Source organism: Oncorhynchus kisutch, linkage group LG20 (genome assembly GCF_002021735.2).
Source record: "Oncorhynchus kisutch isolate 150728-3 linkage group LG20, Okis_V2, whole genome shotgun sequence".
Taxonomy (NCBI): Eukaryota; Metazoa; Chordata; class Actinopteri; order Salmoniformes; family Salmonidae; genus Oncorhynchus; species Oncorhynchus kisutch.
Window position 1 is genome coordinate 23,910,087 of NC_034193.2, and position 22,478 is coordinate 23,932,564.

General features: G+C 44.6%; 1 protein-coding gene across 2 annotated transcripts in view; it reads right to left on the reverse strand.

Annotated features, from left to right (window-relative positions):
• Positions 1-22,478, reverse strand: part of kcnc3b (potassium voltage-gated channel, Shaw-related subfamily, member 3b) — a 74,239-nt gene that overhangs the window by 47,938 nt on the left and 3,823 nt on the right. For both annotated transcript variants that reach the window (XM_031798981.1, XM_031798982.1), the window contains exon 2: positions 14,999-15,672. In XM_031798981.1, the coding sequence (XP_031654841.1) occupies positions 14,999-15,622 (624 nt within the window). In that variant the 5' untranslated portion in view covers positions 15,623-15,672. The remainder of the gene's footprint in view (positions 1-14,998; positions 15,673-22,478) is intronic.

A 22,478-nucleotide genomic window follows, 5' to 3' on the forward strand; every position in this document is an offset into this window, starting at 1 on the left:
CTTCTTGGTGTAAAAGCTTTGACTTTGGATTTAACCTTGAGTCGGTAACAAGGATTTGAGTTAGACCAAGTGCATCATCATCATCATCATTATTATTATTAAAATCTTCTTCGTCATCATCATTACTAAAGTAACTGTTTAACAGTACGTTTTAAATTGGACTTTCTACTTCAACCAGAGATTAAACAGAACCCCTTATTCATTCCCACCCCCCATTACAGTGTTTCCGACCGGCATAATATGTCCTCAACCCCCCCCCCCCCCCCCCCAAAAGTACATGTTCATATAGTTCCTTTTCGTAAAAATAAAAAAAATGTTTACCCATTAAATCAACGTTGTTTTTACATTCAGCAAATTCATTTACTCCACCAATTAGCGCAGACGGAGCAGCTTGCTATGGAACTGGTAAGCTAGTTATTTACATGTTTGATTGGTCAGGTAATGCAGGCGTGATATGCGTCTGAAATATCACAGGTGGGGAGGGGGGGGTTGGACATGGAGGGGGTTTGGCTTGAAGCACTGAACATCATGACGTGACGTGACTTGGAGTGTGTTTACTCTATTATAGGCATCATCACCCCACTGACTTACAAATTCTACACTACTGTAGACAATTAGGAATAATTTTGGAACACATTATTGACTGGTTCTCGGGAACACTACAGATCACTTTCGTTCCCCTGAAATGTAAAATGCCGGTACAACCGTACTAAACTTCTCACTTGTTTTATGCTGAACAATGGCCTGGTGGGGCTCGCAACACAGTGAGTGTGAGAAAGCAGCACCCTATGGCGAGGTAGTGTGTGAAATGGACAGAGCCTGAAAGTGAGGACAGAAAAAGAAGAGACGGGGAAAGGGGTAAGTCGTTTTCTCTCACCATGTTATTTTCAATTCGAATGAGGAATTCTCACAGTGGATTTGAGTAACTGTGACTTCCCATACCAAAGGTTTCTCAACAGTGTTGTCATATAGGAGTTTGGGAGTTCTACTGTATATATTTAAGGTTATTTTGAATTGTACACATAAAAAAAAGTTTGTGGTATTTGAGATCTAGTATACGATATTACGGTCATTCAGCATTAAGCAAGTTAAAGGCCCAGTGGAGTCAAAATGCAGTTTTCCCTGTGTTTTGTATCATATCGTGCAACAGCTGATAAAACTAGCACTGTAAAAGTGTGAACGAAAATGTATCTGTGTCATTTCATGATAGTTGCTGGTTGAAAACACAATCTACACAGGACCTTCTAATCAGCAGGTTTGAAGGAGAGGGAGTTTTGGCTTTCCATGGTGACATCACCATGCGATAAATTGGTTAATAAGACCAATAACAAATAAAGTTATAAACTTCTCTGCCAATAACAGCTAGTTTTCCCCTCCCCACTCTTGCTTGAGAATTGTTTTGTTGTTGCTAAAAAAGCTATTTTTGCCCATTTTAATAGAACTCTGTTGTAGTAAGGTACTAAATTCTTACTCGGAAATGATTTGATATTGATATAAAAACGGCTGCATTGGCCCTTTATGCTTCTTCAGTGTGACGGTCCATGAAATATAGCATCATTGTAAGACACCAAATGATGACTTGTTCTGTGTTTAGCAATCACCGAGAAGCTTGTTATAGATATTAGTAGTGTGCACTTTTCTCAATACCAGAACGAAAGCAAACTTTCAAGCACATTCATACATTTGAGCAGTAAAATAGCAAGAATGACAAAGTACCATAGCTCCGCAATACGAAGAGACAAGAAACCATCAACATAAGATTTGGCTACATGCCAAAATCCATAATGGCCACTTACCACTTAGAATGCATGCCCAATAGCCTACCACTTAGAATGCATGCCCAATACACTACCACTTAGAGTGCATGCCCAATACACTACCACTTAGAATGCATGCCCAATACACTACCACGTAGAATGCATGCAATATACACTACCACTTAGAATGCACGCCCAATACACTACCACTTAGAATGCATGCCCAATACACTACCACTTACAATGCATGCCCAATACACTACCACTTAGAATGCATGCCCAATACACTACCACTTAGAATGCATGCCCAATACACTACCACTTACAATGCATGCCCAATACACTACCATTTAGAATGCATGCCCAATACACTATCACTTACAATGCATGCTCAATACACTACAACTTACAACGCATGCCCAATACACTACCATTTAGAATGCATGTCCAATACACTATCACTTACAATGCATGCTCAATACACTACCACTTACAACGCATGCCCAATACACTACCACTTAGAATGCATGCCCAATACACTACCACTTACAATGCATGCTCAATACACTACCACTTAGAATGTATGCCCAATACACTACCACTTACAATGCATGCCCAATACATTACCACTTAGAATGCATGCTCAATACACTACCACTTAGAATGCATGCTCAATATACTACCACTTACAATGTATGCCCAATGCATGGTTGTGTTGGTAAAACGCTGTAGTAAGCACAAAAACAAACTTCCCATTGGGTTTCATTCTACAATGATATTGGAATGTAGCCAGAGACCCCTCTGCCGCCAGCCACATCCCCACCATCCCCGCCTCTCACTTTGGTGCTAAGGGGAATCAGGTGACAGCTACTTGAGAAGAAGTGAGGGAAAACGCAAGGCGAAGCAGCACCAGATAGATATACCGGAAAAGGTGTGGAGGAAGGAACACCGGCCAAGTCTGCACCCCAGGGATACTAGACTGGATAGGAGGAGAGGCGGGTTAGGGAAGAACCTGGTGCACCAGAGCTATGAAGACCCAGTGGCGAAGCGAGACTGAGACTGGAGCCCCAGACAGGGGTCATCTAACACGGGACTCTGCGGGACAATGAAGGGCATGAGGGGGGGGGGGGATTGAGATGCATGGGTGTGTGTTTGTGGCGCTTGCACGTGAGTGCGTGTCTGTTTCGGAAGTGTGTGATTATGTACTGTACACACACCAAGGACGTAAGTAAAGAGAGAGAAGTACGCAAGAATGGAAGCCACAGGGTGTTACTAAAAACTAAGTCCTCTCACATGCTACATACAGCCTTAGAAAAAAAGGTTCCAAAAGGGTTCTTCAGCTGTCCACATAGGACAACCCTTTTTGGTTCCAGGTATAACCATTTTGGGTTCCATCCCCCCTCTCTCTCTCCCTCTCTCTCTTCATCCCCCCCCCTCTCTCTCCCTCTCTCTCTTCATCCCCCCTCTCTCTCTCCCTCTCTCTCTTCATCCCCCCCCTCTCTCTCTCTCCCTCTCTCTCTTCATCGGGCCCCCCCCTCTCTCTCTCTCCCCTCTCTCTCGTCAATCCCCCCCTCTCTCATCTCTCCCTCTCTCTCTTCATCCCCCCCTCTTCTTCATCCCTCTCTCTTCAACCCCCCTCCTCTCTCTCTCCTCTCCCTCTCTCTCTTCATCCCCCCCCTCATCTCTCCTCTCTCCCTCTCTCTCTTCATCCCCCCCTCTCTCTCCCCTCTCTCTCGTCATCCCCCCACTCTCTCTCCCCTCTGCTCTCTCATCCCCCCCTCCTCTCCTCCCTCTCCTCTCTTGCATCCCACCCCCTCCTCCATCGCTCTCTCTCTTCATCCCCACCTCTCTCTGCTCGCTCTCTCTCTCATCCCCCCCTCTCTCTCTCCCTCTCTCTCTTCATCCCCCCCTCCTCTCTCTCCCTCTCTCTCATCCCATCCCCCCCCCTCTCCTCTGCTCCCCTCTCTCTCTTCATCCCCCACTCTCTCTCCCTCTCTCTCTTCACCCCCCCTCTCTCTCCCTCTCTCTCTTCATCCCCCCTCTCTCTCTCGCTCTCTCTCTCTTCATCCCCCCCCTCTCTCTCTCCCTCTCTCTCTTCATCCCCCCTCTCTCTCTCCCTCTCTCTCTTCATCCCCCCCCTCTCTCCCTCTCTCTCTCTCTTCATCCCCCCCCTTCTCTCTCTCTCTTCATCCCCCCCTCTCTCTCCCTCTCTCTCTTCATCCCCCCCCTCTCTCTCCCTCTCTCTCTTCATCCCCCCTCTCTCTCTCCCTCTCTCTCTTCATCCCCCCTCTCTCTCTCGCTCTCGCTCTCTCTCTCTCTCTTCATCCCCCCCTCTCTCTCCCTCTCTCTCTTCATCCCCCCTCTCTCTCTCGCTCTCTCTCTCTCTCTCTCTCTCTCTCTCTCTCACTGCTATCTCTATATCTCTCTGTCCTTAATCTAACTGAGGGCATCGTGACGAAAAAAACGGCTTTGTAAGAGAAACAGGAAAGACATGGGGCACACAGACCGACTGCAGGTTCCCGTGGTTTACTCACCACCAAGGACATTTCAGAGCTCTAACCAGCATCAACCCACTCACTCACCACCCCCAACTTTACCGGCCAGAAGCCGGTGAAGAGCTAAAAATAGGTCAATCTCTGGTTGAATAAAAATGTCCTCGTAGAGCTACCTATTGCCTACCTCGTGAGGACATTCAGATCTGTGCCTCGTGAGAGCACTCCGATTTGTTCATTGTGAGGACCTTGAGACATTTAAACGGTGGTCCATCTGAGACCTTACATTTCAGGTCTTTACGGGGGACATTTTAATAAACCCCTTCGATATGACATAACATGTTCGCTTAAACCGGTCATTCACTGGTGCTATCAAACGTTCGCTCGCTCGCTCTTCCCTCTCCAGTGACTTACGGGGTAGAACCATCGTGAGCTAGCAGATGGTCACACAGGAATTGTTCCAGTGTCGCACCCTCCCTACCCATGTCATTTTTTTATTGGAATGAGCAGTGATCCAGCATGACTGTTTAAGTGTCACAGGGCACAGGGAGCCACAGCGGAGCCGAACGTCACGCATTGTCAAACCAGTCATACTCACTCACAAACCTTATACCAGATGCAAATAACCCTGCCTCGCGGAACTCACAACAACTCACGAGATGCTTTAGGACTCGTGTTTTAGAGCAGTCTGTTTTAAAACTATATATTTTCAATCAATCAATCTGAGTACAGGTCTTGCCAGCATAGGTAACTCTGGGTCTTCCTTTCCTATGGCGGTCCTCATGAGAGCCAGGTTCATCATAGCGCTTGATGGTTTTTGCGATTGCACTTGAAGAAACTTTGAAAATTCTTGAAATGTTCTGTATTGACTGACCTTCGTGTCTTAAAGTAATTACAGACTGTTGTTTCTCTTTGCTTATTTGAGCTGTTCTTGCCATAATATAGACTTGGCCTTTTACCAAATAGGGATATCTTCTGTATACCACACCTACCTTGTCACAACACAACTGATTGTCTCAAAAGCATTAAGGAAAGAAATTCCACAAATGAACTTTTAACAAGGCACACCTGTTAGTTGAAATTCATTCCAGGTGACTACCTCACGAAGCTGGTTAAGAGAATTCCAAGAGTGTGCAAAGCTGTCATCAAGGCAAATGGTGGCTACTTTGAAGAATCTCAAATATAAAATATATTTTGATTTGTTTTACACCTTTTTCTTTACTACATGATTCCATATGTGTTATTTCATCGTTCTGATGTCTTTGCTACTGTTCTACAATGTAGAAAATAGTCCAAATAAAGGAATACCCTTGAGTAGGTGTGTCCAGACTTTCGACTGGTGCTGTATATATTTACTCACTCCAAGTATCAGTCCTTGCATCCATAGCTCCATCAATGAATTTGAGTGTGGTTACATTCCTCCAGCCCCATACCTCCGCTTTATGGCAAACCAAGGTGATATGGGGATGGGAAACAGATGAATATGTCTCCGATATATTGGATAGATGTGTGTCTGTATGCGTGCCAGTATTTGTATTTATGGGTGTGTGGGTGTGTGTCTTTTCAATGTATGGATGTAACACAATTGAGGGCTGGATTCAATCCGTATTGCAGAAGTATCGCGAAGAATCCGCGTTACAGCTCGACTGGAATTGAAAGGAATTGTTCCCACGTTTGCTGAGACCTCATTCACGGTGAACACTGCATATGTCGGCTCAATTGGAAATGACCTTGGCATTTCAACGCAATACTTCCGCGATACGGATTGAACCCAGCCCTAATACAGCTCGTATATAAAAGACAACAGGTCCATTCTTTGACATTTGAACATTTAGGGCTCGCTGAAGACCTGCGCTACAGTGAATTAGAATTTTAAATGCAATGTTCGCGGAGACGGCATTCACGGTGATGTCGGCTCAATCGAAAACGACCTTGACATTTCAATCGCGCTACAGCGACTGAGAAGGACTCAAGAGTGCCAGATAATTGCTGAGATTTAATTGACCGTCTAAATAACACCAACAGTTTTTAGTTTTTCGGCATTTTAGGCTAATTGTTACATTCTTCCTAATTCAGAAAAATTTTCTGCATTCAAATTGCAGGTCCAGCAAATAGTTTATGTGCACCTTGCTATCCATTCTACTAGTTTATGTGCATAGCTGTGGAATAAAAAGTTAATGTGGAGCTCTGTGTATAATGTTCTGATGTACGTGTGTGTAGCTACAGTGTACTGGTTAATGTGCATAGGTGAGTACAGTACTCCATGGTTTATTGGCATATCTGAGTACAGTGGAAAAAGGTTTATGTGGACTCTTATGTGGACTCTGAGAACAGCAAGTGATGTCTTTGCTGTTGGTGTGTAGCTACAGTGTGCTGGTTAATGTACACTGACATTTACAGTGTAAAGGTTTATGGGCAGAGGGGTGTACTATGATTCATGATTTATGTGTACTTCATACTGCAGGTGTGTACAGCGTAACGGTAAATGAAGAGGTGTACGGGTCATGTTTTATGTGAACAGCGTAAGGGTGAATAAGCAGTAGGAAGGTTTATGGGGAAAGTGTTAAGGTTAATGTGTTGGAGTGTGTGCAGATTAGAAAATGTGCATGTATACAGGTGTGTACAGTGTTCAGGTATATAATATAGTTCTCGTCGGCGTAAAGTGCACTGCCTAAAGAGGTAAGCACGGCATCTACTTTCTGTCTGTCAAGTGTTTTCCCTGCCATTGATAAGCGGGGCAGGCCATCCAGCCTAGCTCTTCAGCCCTCCGTCGAAGATAATGTGGTTTCTAAAGGCTTCCGTCCTCGAGGGTTGCTTTGAGGGACTTAAATAATAGGGTGGGGAAAGACGGGTTCTGCACCGAACACAACAGCATGTATAGGTGTGTACAGTACTGAGTCCTCAACCTCCCTCGCTCTCCCGTGTTTTGACTGGATTTAAGGGATTCAGTTGGGCACCGCTTTATCCTGTTCTGGCACCAGCCGAACTCTCCAGCCTCGCCGGTGTCCAAACAGATTTCAGCTTGAGAAGTGAGATGGCGGAAAGTAACAAGGGGTTACCACTGCGGAGGAGGACAGAGTGGGGGGGGGGGAGAAGAGGTTGTGAGGGAGGAAGGAAGGGAGGAGTTTGTAAGGGAGGGAGGGGGGGGGGGTTGTGAGGGAGGAAGGGAGGAGTTTGTAAGGGAGGGAGGGAGGTAGCAGGGGATGGATGATGAAGGCTGGGATGGATGGATGGATGGGGGTGGGAGGCACAGATGTAGGGTGGTTATGAGGGAGGTTGGGAGGGAGCGAGGGAGTGGGGGGGGGCACTCTTGCAACAGGCATTGTCATCGCAAAATACTTTATATAGTGTGAAACATAATGCATATTAGGATGGAAAAGTTAGAGGCTGAGAAACAACGAAAATGTGTTTTTTTCAAAGCACGTTTACAGATTACAGTTAGTTCACAGTAAGTGTTGATGCGAATCGCGTGATTGTTGTGTCCACTTTTCTCCTTTGGCACGATATCACGCATCCATCCTCAAAAATACCAAACAACAGACAGAGATAGTATTACATTGACACTACACTAAATTGAGGGGTTCGGATTGCTGTGTTGATACAAACACAAGACCTGGGCACAACACCTCGTCAGGGAAAATAGAAACCGAACGTGATGGTTTTCCCAAACACGTGCACCAAAAAGGGAAGTCTGCTAATCGTTAGTCATGCCCTTCCCATGAGTCCTCCCGTGACACGCCGTGTACCCGTAATAAACTCGCTTAGCGCTGAGAATGGCTCTTAAATGAACAACCCATGTTCACCTGGCAGCCAAACAGTTGGTGTGGTGTCACAGGCTATTTTCGGCGTCAACCTGTTTGGTGTAAGCGTTGTTAATATCAAATGGTCGTACGGGCCAGATGATATTCTGCAAGCAACAGAGGGATAGACCTGCCAAGAGAGAATGGGATTAAAGACTCGTCTCCTTGCTACTATTCAAGGTATCTCTCGTTCTATTTTTAGAGGGATTTCATAAGTGGGGAAAAGCAAGAATGAAAGTGAGAGGCCTTCGTTTACAATCAGGTTTTGAATGAACACACTGGAGAATCAATCATAATGTCGTGGAAGATTAAGGATATTTATTTTATATTTTAAAGACACATACGTCCCAGTGCAGGTGAGGATATCACTTAGAAATAAACCCTCTGTATGTTGCCTTTTTTCTTGTGTAGTGCTTTGCTGAATGGAACACTTTAAGGGATGGTTTCCCCGGACACAAATGAAACCTAGTCGAGGACTAAAAAACCGTCTCAATGGAGATTCTCTTTTGAAAGAGCTTTTTTAGTCCAGGACTAAGATTAATTTGTGTCCGGGGAAACCACCCCTTAAAGCGTTCCATTCAGCGAACCACTACACAATACAAAGGCAACGTACTTTTGATTTGATTTCATTTATTTCTATCACCTGCACTGGGACATTAACAGTGTGGGGGAAAGCGTTGAGTTTCACACATTTAGGAGAAGTCCCAACTATTCTAACGGTGAGAAGCACATTGTGATCTTGAGTGAGTGGTTCCCTTTAATGACAGAAACATTGGCTCTGGGGCCCCTCGTTGATGTGGATGGTGATGTAATGGAGAGCACAGCAGGAATCCTTGGGGCTCTCCTCCAATCACAAAGAAGCGAGGAGAGGAGAAGAACAAGATGCCACCATGATTGGCTGGGAGGCTCACCAGGATTGGCTGACTCTCAGACAACCCACAGTCCCGTTCAGCACGTATCGCAAAACAAAACCCAGACTGCACAGAGTAGGAGGTGGTTGCTTCAGGGCAAAATGGTGCGGGAAAACTCTCACACGACTACGCAAAATGAGAACTGACCCAGTACAGAAATAGAGAGCCCACAAGCGGTCTACGCTAAAAGAAGACAGGAGGATGTTGTTGTATATGCTGCGTGTGAAGCACGAGTGCTTTCAGAATCTACTGCCAATTTTGAAACCTACACCAATTATATTTGATAGGAAAACTTCCACTTCCGTCCCAAACATACCATCCGCTCATTCACTCCTTTGAGAATTCAAGCTTCCAAGATTCAAGGTACCCAGAAAAAAGAACGCAATGTCCCCGCACCAATAATGGCAAACTCCCCCCAAACCCTGCCCCAAGTATATCGTCCAATAACTACTGTTCTAACTATAGGAACCCCTGTTAATAGGCTACCTTTTTATTTCCTGGTCAGCACAGTGTTTTCTACCCGAACACACCCTGTTTTGGTCACGTTTGTGTTAATGACAGGAAGGTTGCGCTCTGACACTGAACACAGTAGAGAAGAACAGCAGACAATGAACCCCCGGAGGGTCTGAACCCTCAACCAGGACGCAACGCTGCCCCAACAACACTGACACAGCCAACACAGCCAGGTTCAATCATACTGTATTTGTGAAGCTTGAGAGAGGGTATCAGACAAGGCCTAAAAAAGGACCATGTGAATAGGAGCCAGCACAGTTTGGTTTGGGTAGGCATGATAGGCATGATAGTGTGAAAAAGGGTATGGGTGAGGTTCATAATGTATACGATGTGCATAACAGACCACAAATTAGATATGTCAGTAGATACGTTACTGACGGACAATCGTACCATTCCACTGTAGAGGAAGAAATAACTGAATGTCTCTATGACTGTCATAAGTAATGTTTTTGTTGTAAGGCCTTTCCTGCAGTCAAATGACCTAGTGGCCTCAATGGGTGTAATGTTAATCATATTTGTCAGAACTTACATACTTTGACATACTTAATCAACATTATTTGGGTTTATCCAGTGTTTCTATGTCAAACGGTTTTGTTATCTTTCAGTGTTCTGTGATGTGTATGAGGTTAATATTGGGACGCAAACTCAAATCTGGAAACATTTCAACTCTACATCTGACGCGGTGCGGGTGTCTTCTTTTTTTTGAAGCCCTTGACCGTGAGCGTGAGGCGTATACTTTTGTTTCAAGTTAAACGCGTGTCAGACTAACCAAGAAACACTCTGTGTGACCCTGATTTAGCCCGCTGCAGTAAAAAGGTTAAATGGACATGGTGTAAGTGATTTCCTGAACTTACAGAAATAGGATCAAAAGCATTCTATTGGGTTCTACTGTATGTTCTTGTATCGGTAGAGCAGGCACAAATATATGGCGTGTGATAGAACTGTGATAGCATATCATAGTAAAGCGTGCTCGCCGCTTATAGTAATTCCATGCCTCACCGTGTCTACCTTCCATTGATAGCCTGGCCGTATATTTGCTTCAATCACTCAACTAAAGCTGGGACGATAAACCGAAAATGATCGCCACCGACCATACCGGTATTTTGCTGATATCGTTTGTTACAATAAGTACTATACTAGAGGGATGTAGCCTATACTAGAGGGATGTAGCCTATACTAGAGGGATGTAGCCTATACTAGAGGGATGTAGCCTATACTAGAGGGATGTAGCCAATACTAGAGGGATGTAGCCTATACTAGAGGGATGTAGCCTATACTAGAGGGATGTAGCCTATACTAGAGGGATGTAGCCTATACTAGAGGGATGTAGCCAATACTAGAGGGATGTAGCCTATACTAGAGGGATGTAGCCTATACTAGAGGGATGTAGCCTATACTAGAGGGATGTAACCTATACTAGAGGGATGTAGCCTATACTAGAGGGCTGTAGCCAATACTAGAGGGATGTAGCCTATACTAGAGGGATGTAGCCAATACTAGAGGGATGTAGCCTATACTAGAGGGATGTAGCCTATACTAGAGGGATGTAGCCTATACTAGAGGGATGTAGCCTATACTAGAGGGATGTAGCCTATACTAGAGGGATGTAGCCTATACTAGAGGGATGTAGCCTATACTAGAGGGATGTAGCCTATACTAGAGGGATGTAGCCTATACTAGAGGGATGTAACCTATACTAGAGGGATGTAGCCAATACTAGAGGGATGTAGCCTATACTAGAGGGATGTAGCCTATACTAGAGGGATGTAGCCTATACTAGAGGGATGTAGCCTATACTAAAGGGATGTAGCCTATACTAGAGGGATGTAGCCTATACTAGAGGGATGTAGCCTATACTAGAGGGATGTAACCTATACTAGAGGGATGTAGCCTATACTAGAGGGATGTGACGTTTTAAATGATGTAAGTTGACTCATATGAATGATTTTTAATTGGACAATCGATGGTCACAAACAGTCGTAGTTTAAAGGATAGTTTTAAAAAACTGTGCTGGACATTAATATTGTAAACTTAACGTCCTGTTTATCATTATCGCATCAATTCAGGCAATTTATCCCGATATGGATTTTTGTCCATATCGCCCAGCTCTCCACTGAACACAACTGGTGCTTATTGGAAACAGGCTTCTATTTGAGCCAGGCCTCTATTTCCTTAATGCACACAGCTTTTGCTCAATAAAATGTTGAAAAGACGGCCACACGGTTTATTATGACCAGTATAAACATAATAACAAATCCATCGCAGATCAGACTTGCAAAGACGAGGCTGCTTATCATACACTCCCGATGTCCTGCTTCAGCACCATTCTCTCGCTCTTTGCACCATTCTCTCGCTCTTTGCACCATTCTCTCGCTCTTTGCACCATTCTCTCGCTCTTTGCACCTCTCCTCTTGAATGAGACACTGATGTCTCATTCACTGCAATGATTTTGCTCTCATTAATCGTCTTTCGCACAATCTTTATGTTACTCGCTAATGTTCACTCTTAAACAATTCACTTAGACCTGCCGTTATTTGAAACAGGTATTTATTTGCTGAATTGAGTGCCGATACCGGGCTTTTAAAAGGGACAGGCCTCTATTTGGGACTCAGTGTTTAATTGAAGTTTTACGCTATTCGAATATCTACAAACACTGCATTCCGCAGAAATCTATTGGGTACACATTACCACTGTTCTGTTGACCAACTTGATTGACAAGCAATACAATCTAATTAGACCACAGCTGATTCCAATCGTTAAAATACCGGTTCATAAACATCAAGATCTCCTTTGTTGTTGGAAATGAGTTAAGGGGAGAAATTGCGACAAAACAACACCGTTAAACAAGAATTCTATTGAGGTTATATTAAGTTAGGATCAAGGAATGTCAATTATGTGATGACACTGTGATTAATCGCACTGTGAAACTCAATCTCGAGCCATTAGGGATCAATAGAAGATGCTAAGTTGAATAATACACCACATCCAGAGCCATATGCCGTCAATACCAAATGAGATGGTAAAATATTCATATAATATCACTTAAAAACAAAGCCTCAATTCATGTTTAAACATCTTTACATTTTAAAGGGCGAGAAAAAATACTGAATTGAAATGCAGACAAAAAGAGAAGATAATCAATCAAATATCAGATTGCATTGCAGATTGGATTGCTAAAGCCTTCATTGCGGATGGAAGATGAATCCAGCACACACACACACACACACACACAGAGACACACACCTCCCAATGTCTATTTGTCTCTAGCGATACCCCCATCTCCGTCTCTGCCCTCCTGCCACTATATCTCTCCTTCCCCTCTCTCTCTCTCTCTCTTTACCCATCTCTTTCTCTCCCTTTCTCTATCCCCGTCCCTATCTATTCCCTCTCCATCTCTGTCGCTCCACCTTTCCCTCTCTCTCATCATCCCCTCTCTCTCTCTCTCGCCGGTGCTCCCCCTCCTTTCTCTTCCCGTGTCTACTGCAGCAGAAAAGCCAGCACAGACAGCAGCTTGTCTGTCTGTCTGTCTGTCCGTCTGGTGTGTGTGTGTGTGTGTGTGTGTGTGTGTGTGTGTGTGTGTGTGTGTGTGTGTGTGTGTGTGTGTGTGTGTGTGTGTGTGTGTGTGTGTGTGTGTGTGTGTGTGTGTGTGTGTGTGTGTGTGTGTGTGTTTTGCTACGGTATATCCATGCACCACATGCACTCGTGCGCAATTTTAAAAAACAGCCCTTTGAATAGTACTATGAATAATGTCTCTGATCATTGATCGCTGATCATATGTAGATCCGTCAGTCACAAGCGCGCCGCCCATGTCTTCCGGTTCAAGAAACCCTGGAGTGCCGGTCAGGAATCCATCCTACTCATGTGGTCTCCGCCATCGGCTGGAGCGCCCAATAGAGAGGCACTTCCTGTTATCCAACATTAAAGCCAATGCCTGCCAAAGGGAAAGATCAGGTGACCCAATCCAGATGATATATCTATCTAACCCTGAGACACAGCTCTTCCTGTGCTGAGACCAGATACTGGATGTGGACAGTTGCGTAGTTTCTACAGTCAGGTTAGACTGGACTAGAGAGAGAGATGCAGTGTGTGTAGGATGGGGGGGTGTGAGCGTGCGTGTGTGTGTGTGTGTGTGTGTGTGTGTGTGTGTGTGTGTGTGTGTGTGTGTGTGTGTGTGTGTGTGTGTGTGTGTGTGTGTGTGTGTGTGTGTGTGTGTGTGTGTGTGTGTGTGTGTATGGATGTGTATTTGTATACTTATTTTTGCACATACAGTACAGGTACTTGGATCTATACATGTTTGCGCTGCAGGTGTTGTTTTGTCTGTTGTCTGCCTGTGTATGTGTGTGTATGTATGTGCCTAAAGAGGAGTGTTTTGCAGTGTCATCAACGAGGAAACGTGTATGGTACTCAACATCAATAGGAGTGTGCATGATTTTTACAACATGCATGATTTTAACATCAAAGCAAACTGTATGGCCAGCTAATTGAGCATACATGTTATTTCATAATGGCATGTGTGGATGAAGAAACATAGCCTATTCAATCCAGTTATTTTAATCTATACATCTTCATCAAAAACCCTGTATCCTTCTTCTTGCTACCCGTATATTATGCTATGTTTGACGTTTGCACTATCAAAGAGAATCAATCATCAAACGGTAAAAGCATTTTTACATTCGGCACCTCGGGTCTCGTTACTATTAGCTTGAGAACCAGCTGATTCGAAACGAACGCAGCTTCTAGGAAATGGGTCTGAAAAGCGTGCATGGAGGGGCTTTATCATAGCCTCGCACTGTAATGGGGGACAGATACACTCGCCAAAAATGAGAATCACCGAGGGCAAATGGGGAAATACGAAAAGAAGACTTGTTTTATGTTCCAGTTTCGAGGTCGCATGAAGGCTCAAATGAGCGCTAAATAAATAACATAATAAATCAAACTCAGCGTGCATAGGCGCATCGACACAAACAGGCTAATGAGTTGGCTACGGGAGGGGGACAGAGAAAAAAGTGCGTTTGGATGCAGGTATGGGACCTGTTACAGCACGCTAAATTATCTCGACAATATTACTATGAAAACATACATTTGGTGGATTATGATTCAAATATATATGTTATCAGTATCACTGTCAACTCATTGACTTGGCAGCACCCTCATAACGAAACAATATCAACACGTAGGCTACTTTATAGTCTACGATCTGGAATTAACATAGGAGCCATACGATTTTTCATTTTTTTTTCACATGCTAACACAATGAATTATTCAGCATCCGTGAGTCACAAGCAAACTGTCAAGGAAGTCAAAGCCTACCGAAGTGGCCTGCTCGATTATGATGGCTTATTGAACGAAAATCTCAGGTGGCATTATTCATGTCAACTATACGTATATACTGGTTGTTTAGTAAGGGAAGCTCATTTTCATAAACTTTCAACAACTTATTGCGACTCAGATATTTGTGGTCAAAGTTGGAATGGCAAATGTAATATGACATTTAAAGCAGTCAAACATAACAAAGAGCCACTCACCCGGGCGTATTTAGAGGAATAAGGGTCTTCAAAAAGGGCCCACATTCTGGGCCGCCAGATTTCCCACCAAGTCTTTTTCCTTCCGTCCTCATGCAAGCACAGTCTTTTCATGTCCCCATCTGCGCCTCCTGGTAGAGTTGGGTCGTCTTCTGGCAACTCCGGTTCGGGATTCTCAAAGCTGTCCAACGCCTCCTCTGCGTCCCTGTGTTGCCGGTAATTCATCCAGCAACAAGCCTCCACGTCCGTCTCATCGATGCCCCAGAATGCCAGCTCCTCTTCGAACAGCGGGCCGCACACATCGTTCGGACAGTGCAACTTCCCTGTGCGGTAATAGTTGAGGATGAATGAAAAGACGGATGGGTGGCGATCGAAGAAGAACTCGTCGTTTTTGTGGTCGTAATCGAAGTTGCTAAAGGCGTCCGGTTCGGTAAGCCAAGATAAGCGGGTACCGGGCAACGTTTTTAGGGTGCTTCGATAGGTTTCATGCCGCACCCCCCCGCAGTTGATCACGATTTTCTCGCTTTCCGACGGACAAGTCATGTCTGCAGTGTAACATGCTTTGTTGGATGACTTGTTCCCACCCTTGCGCCCTTTGAAAGAGGAGACGCAGACCGAACTGAGCATAGAAGAACTGGGGGAGGGAGAGGAGGAGAGAAAACGGAGGGAGGAGGAGTCTGCGGGTAGAGAAAGGGACATCATTTTAGCAAAAAGGAAAGGTATGTATGTATAAAATATGAACATTAGAAACAGTAATCGTCTTTCAGTTACTGCTATAATTCCTCATGTAATGCGCATAGAGTGTAGTAAATGACCTTGCAGCCGGTTCATTAGGCTATAAGAAAGAACGATTTCAATAGATAAAACAGGTTGAATGTAAAGTTGGTTTATCAAGGCTATTCAGATAAGTAATATTCACCAGAAGACAGGAGAGATGTAGGCCTAGTCTATATTCAGTCACTAACACACAGCAATAAATGAGTGAAATGCGGAGAATGTCACATGTTTGATTCAACATTGATGATACACTTCAAATGTGTAGGCTGAAATATGAGACTAATAAGATGAGTTAAAAGCAAGGCAAAAACGGAGACCACCGGACTACTGCGTGAGCATTTAAAAATACATGTTGTGTTATGAATGTGCTATAAGCAAAATATCTTCCATTTCATATTTCAACACCTAGTATCACTCTTATTCGACTGGTTCCATTTTGTGCCTCGTGCTGCTGTTACTGTAAGATGATGTACACTGTACATGATTCCAAAAGGATTCTAATTTCTCCCAATTCATTGATATAGTATCTCTAATTAGGCCACTAAAGACCCCAGCAGAGCGAACCCCCATCCCCTCCACTGCAATCTGCTTGCCTCGGTACCAAATAGCAGAGAGAGAGAGAGAGGGGTGTGTGTATGTGTGTGTCGTTGGGGAGAGAGAGAAGGAGAGCATCCGAGGAGGGATGAGAACGAGAGAACGAGGGAGAGAATTTGAAGGAGGTATAACATAACAAATCAGGGATACATTTCGCTCCTTCGCTTTTCCTTTCTCTAGGTCCCTAATGCTTTTCTGACGTTAGGTGGCACAGCATTCGATGCGTGTGTGTGTGTTAATCGCTTCCCAGGAGTGTAGTGTCCATACTAATGTTAGATCGACTCAATCAGTCTGCTACAGGCACCATGTTTCCCTATATCCCTCTACTGCCTTTACTTTCAACTGAAGCAAGGTTATGTCATGCTGTTCCAATAGTGTCTTCTGCATTGTATGTGTCTGTCTGTGTGTGTGTGTGTGTGTGTGTGTGAGTTTGTGTGTGTGAGTTTGTGTGTGTGTGTGTGTTTATGTGTGTGTGTGTGTGTGTGTGTGTGTGTGTGTGTGTGTATGTGTGTGTGTGTGTGTGTGCCCATGTGTGTCCATGTGTGTCCATGTGTGTGTGTGTGTGTGTGTGTGTGTGTGTGTGTGTGTGTGTGTGTGTGTGCGTGCGTGCGTGCGTGCGTGCGTGCGTGCGTGCGTGCGTGCGTGTGTGTGTGTGTGTGTACATGTGTAAGAGAGAGGGAGAGAGAGAGAGGAAAATAGAGAGGAGTGGGGAGTGAGAGATCAGAAATCAGCTTTTTAATGGAGTGATCGGAAAGGATAGAAATAATCTAGATTGGGAAAAACAAGTGATGCTCAACAAATACCTGGGGACGGGAAAGCTAGAGGGAATGGAAGAGAGAGAGAGAGCGAGACAGAGAGAGACAGAGGCAGAGGCAGGGAGAGATAGAGAGAGGATGAGAGGCAGAGAGAGAATGCTCGGAGGTAGGGAGAGAGAGATGATGAGAGCCAGCGAGAGAGAGATAAAGGCAGAGAGAGACAGAGAGAGAAAGAGAGATTGAGAAGCAGGGAAAGAGGGAGAGAGAGACAGAGAGCGAGAGAGAGAGGATGAGAGTCAGGCAGAGGGAGAGAGAGTGCGCTATACAAGTGAATGAATTCCACTGCAGTAAAAAGCCAGAATTATTTGCTTTCTCTCCTGCCCCTCGCTAGGTTAGCACATCAACATTGCAGTGCATTGTCAGTGTAGAATCCATTTCCTTCTGAAAAGGTGTTCTTCAATGCAAAGCCTCTGCATACTGTAAACCATATGCATGTTGTTTACCTCATTTTCTATTCTAATGGAATACGCCCCTTTCCTCCCCCTCTTCCTCGTCCTACCCCCTCTCCAGCGCTCTCTCAGTCTCTAGCCCTCCCTTCCCCTCTCTTGCTCTCTCTCTCTCTATCTCTCTCTCTCTCTTCCTTGTTCCCTCAATCTCATATTCCGCATAAGGGGCTCACATTTCATTCAAGGGGAATCTGGACTTCAGTTTCCTCCTCATCTCACACTCTCTCTTTCCTTTCTCAGTGTCCCCCTCTCGTCCCACCTCTGCACTCTTCTTCTCTTTTCCTTCTTTTTCTTCACTGCATTTTACTCGAGCGTTCTTTCTTCCTCACTCGCACTTTCCTTCCTTTCTCCCCTCATTTTGTTCTTTCTTTCTCAAAAAGTCACCCACTTTGCTCTTTACTATTTTATCACCCCTTCATTTCTTTGGGGACTTTTTCTCAAACCATTTACATTTAGCGTGATGCATTTTTTTCTCTCTTCAACAACATTGTCAATGTCTTGTCTTCAGCTTTTTTTTTACTTTCTCAACAGCACAAACAACTTTTAAGATATTTCCAAAGTGCATCTTTAACTTGGAACTTGTTTTCAATCTTTTTTTTCTATTTGGACTGTTTTCTGCTCATTTCTTTCTAGTTTTGTGTTTTGTTTGAAACATTATCTAGATATAAAGATTCCAGAATTCAAGAGAGCCTCCCCTCAGGTAAGGTTTACCAACTATCAGAGGCTGCTGCATGGGATGGACTGGCAGCATATGGAACATATATAAGCACAGGTCTGAGAACAGTACTTAGAGGGATTAGAGACTGACAGGACATTAGATACTTAAGATACACTGATTTGGGCACAGTTGATGTATGTATACGTCACAGAAATCTAATAATAAGTACTAGTAGAGTAATAGATAGGTAAGACAGGATTCCAATTCCTTAGTCTTGACTGCCCAAGTCAAACTTGGCAGTAGTCTTCACTGCAGTACTCCTGATATTGCTTGCTCAACAAAAAATGCCAGGAGCACTTTGAATTTAAGAACACTGCAAAATCATATCAGTGTTTTGTTTTTGTGTGTTTACTGCATGTCTTGCAGTTGGAAATGGACTATTTCAAAGGACGATATAAAGATACAGGAGAGTTGAAGCAAGAAAGAAAGATACATTAAATAACTTGGAATGGCTTCCAGCAGAGAAGCACTTCTATTGTTAATTAAGCGATCAGATTTCAGCACCATGGACAGCAGCACTGCATGGGACGGGATAGAGTCTCTACTGCACCCACAGGGGACGGAAATAGAGAATCTTAAACTATCTGAGTGAAATAGATAGACCAATGTATTGTTGAGGGATCACATTTCAGCACCATAGACAGCAGACATTGCTGTTTTCCTATGCATGGGACGGAATAGGGATTCTAGTTGACTCTAGTGCACCCAAAGTCCAAGGGGGAATTATTGTTTTTATAAAACCTGCATAGATAGACCAATGTATTGTTGAGGGATAACATTTCAGCACCATGGACAGCATACACTGCTGTTTTCCTATGCATGGGACGGAATAGGGGTTCTAGTTGACTCTAATGCACGCAAAGTCCAAGGGGGAATTTCTATTTTTAAATACCTGCATAGATAGGCCAATGTGTTGTTGATGGATACCATTTCAGCACCATGGACAGCAGACACTGCTGTTTTCCTATGCATGGGACGGGACAGGGGCTCTACTGCACCCAAACCCCAAGGTGGGGGGAGTGTAAATCTGGAACTATCTGCGTAGTCCAAGGTATTATTGAGAGATAACATTTCAGCACCATGGACAGCAGGCACTGCTGTTTTCCTATGCATGGAATCGGATAGGGGCTCTACTCAACTCTAGTGCACCCAAAGTCCAAGGGGTGGGGGGTGGGGGACAAAGAATCTTGAACTATCTGCATAGAGCAATGATTACTTTTTAAATCCCTATTCTTCAAAATGCAGTAAAAAATGTTTTACTTTATGTAGAGTTTGGGGTTTATTTGGTTACTATTTGGTCATAATTAATAGCCTACACAAACAACAAGTTGTCAACATTGCCAAATGCTAAACCCTATCCAGCCAATATGTTTTCTCTGCAATACAACCATATGGGGAGACCATATTGATTTTAGCATGTTAATTAAAGTAATGTAACCATTCAAGAGAATTAATGAAGGAAGAGAAAGCAACTTTACAAGAATATCAATAAACCTTTCCTGTGGAAGAGATTACCTACATTTAAACATTATAAGTACTTGAGATAAATGCTCAATGCTCATTGTCAAAGGAAAATGTATATAGTAGGTCTGGGCTTCGCGTTAACAAGATAATTGGGTGGCTTCGGACGACGCTGGCCAGTGTTTGGAGCGCAGTATTGAAGTAGCTACGCACGTCTCAACTGCAACAACAAAAAAAGGTGTGGGGGGGTTATGGGTTATGGCGAGGAAGAAGAACTTGTGCTCAAATGGGAGGGGGAGAAAAGCGAGGGACATAGAGAGAGAGAAGGACAGACAAAATGACTGGAGAGAAAGAGTGGTAGAGATGAAAGTGATCAAGAGTAAAGCGAAGGAGGAACCGTACCCCCCTCTTTCTTCCTCTCAGAGCTATACCTGCCCTGGCCACCGTGTCCTGCGCTCCACAGCTACTTCTCCTCTTCACAAACGTACACACACACACAGGCTCACCTGGCTGAGTGTCAGCACTGCATACAAAAGCATTCAAAAGCATAAAAAAAATATATGAAGTAAACAATTTAAGGGAAAAGCGCTGCTTAATCATAATGAACTTGGAATGAGAGAGAAGGGGAGGTCAATGAGGAGGTAAAAATAGAGAGAAAGCAAGAGAGAGTGCACTGCTCGTGCACGATGGCTGCACTGACGCTAATATATATTAGCAGAAACACTGCAGCAAGAGGGGGAGGGAGCGCGGGATTATGGGGCGCATCGACTGTGAGGTACCAGCAGAAAGGAACAGGGGGAGGGGAGAAGACTGTGAGAGAGAGGGAAAGGGGGAGAGAAGCAGGGAGGAATTTGGTAGGAGTGCTGACTGCGCAGAACATGAGCGTCGTGGTTGGCGGAAAAAGCAAAACCCTTTCCCAATTCACAGAGAGAACGAGATAGAGTGTGATAGAAGGAGGAGGAGAGAGGCGGTGGATGAGGGGGGGTTGGTAGAAATAGGAATGGAAGGAGAAGAAATGGAAAGTGGGGATAAGGCAGGGGAGGTAGAGGTGACGTGAGAGCCATTTGTGTGAGAAGGTGGGATGGATGGAGGAGAGAGAGGGATGGAATAGAATTATATATGAACAATGATGGGAAACATGAAAGAGAGGCAATAAAAAGAGGGAGGGGAAAGAGAGAGAGATGATAAAGGGCAGGGGATGAGAAGAGCGGAGGATGAGGGAGAGGAGGAGAGAACAGGTGATGAGATAGAAGAGGGAGCAATCTTGCAGGGGTTCGGTAATGACGGTAAAGCATCTGAATGGAAGTGAGGAAGGAGAGGGAGAGAGGGAGGGAGGGGTAACGAGGGAGCGGGACAACACTTAGAGGGGATATACAGCAGGGTGGGAGGAGGGGGTGATAGACAGAGCACATTAAGAGGAGGGAGGGACAGAAGATGGGTAAGAGGAATAATGAGGGGAGAGAAAGACAGACATGTATGTGTACAGCTATGCTGAAGCGCAAGGGAGAAGGTGGGCTGTGGGCTGGTGTGTGTGTGTGTGTGTGTGTGTGTGTGTGTGTGTGTGTGTGTGTGTGTGTGTGTGTGTGTGTGTGTGTGTGTGTGTGTGTGTGTGTGTGTGTGTGTGTGTGTGTGTGTGTGTGTGTGTGTGTGTGTGTGTGTGTGCGTGCGTGCGTGCGTGTGTGTGTGTTTTTTCCTCCACCACCCATCTCCTCATCAAAGGATGTACCACAAGGTTTCTTGCTGTTCTCTCTCTACATCTTTACCCTCCCCCAATTTTCCATCTCCCTCACACTCCCCAGTACTGGTGAGACACCATCAGGAGAAATGGAGGCACTGCAGCAAGAGGAAAGTACTGCAGTCACCTCCCCTTTTAGTGCAGTGTCACCGTATGATGTCCTCTCCCTCCGACTGTCTTTGTGTTTAATGGTGGAACTCTACATTCTGCTATTCTACTATCGGAGAAGCAAGAGAGCGGAGTGTGGGTAGTATTTGGGGGAAACAAGAGATGAGAGACAGTATGAATGAATGTGAAAGGACAAGAAAGCAGGTGGGGGAGAGAGAGGGAGGTGAGCAGAGAGAGACAGCCACAGAGAGAGAGACACAGAGAGAGAGAGAGAGAAACACAGAGAGAGAGAGCATGAGAGAGAGAGAGCGAGAGAGAGAGAGAGTAATATACACTTAGAAAAAAGGAGTCTTTGACAGGGACAAGGGCTGATGAAAGAAATAAAGGGTTGTTTGTTGAGTGAAAAGATACAAACCGAAGAATGCTTTATCGTTTAAGGTAGAACCTTTTTCAGAGTATGCAATGGGCCACGGGATTAGCAAAGAAACACACAGCCAAGGTACACTGAGACGAGGGCATCGTAAGGAACGATCAGGCTAGCTTACACCAATGACCAATTCCCTAACCAACTGTGCATTAAAAAAGACAATCAATTAACCGTGCATGAGAGAACTGGACTCTGGGAAATCTCCCAGAGGCCCTAGCTTATCTACCCGGCGACACCAGTGCAGCAACCTCAGGGGTGCGCCACTCATGACCAATCCCCATGTAGAACCACATCATCAGAGGGGCCCCGAGCCCCTAGGGCAGTGGTTCTAGTGCATATTGATAAAACTAAATCACCCTCCAAAGGATAACTCCTCTTCAACCCTTCAGGCTTTGTTTTGGA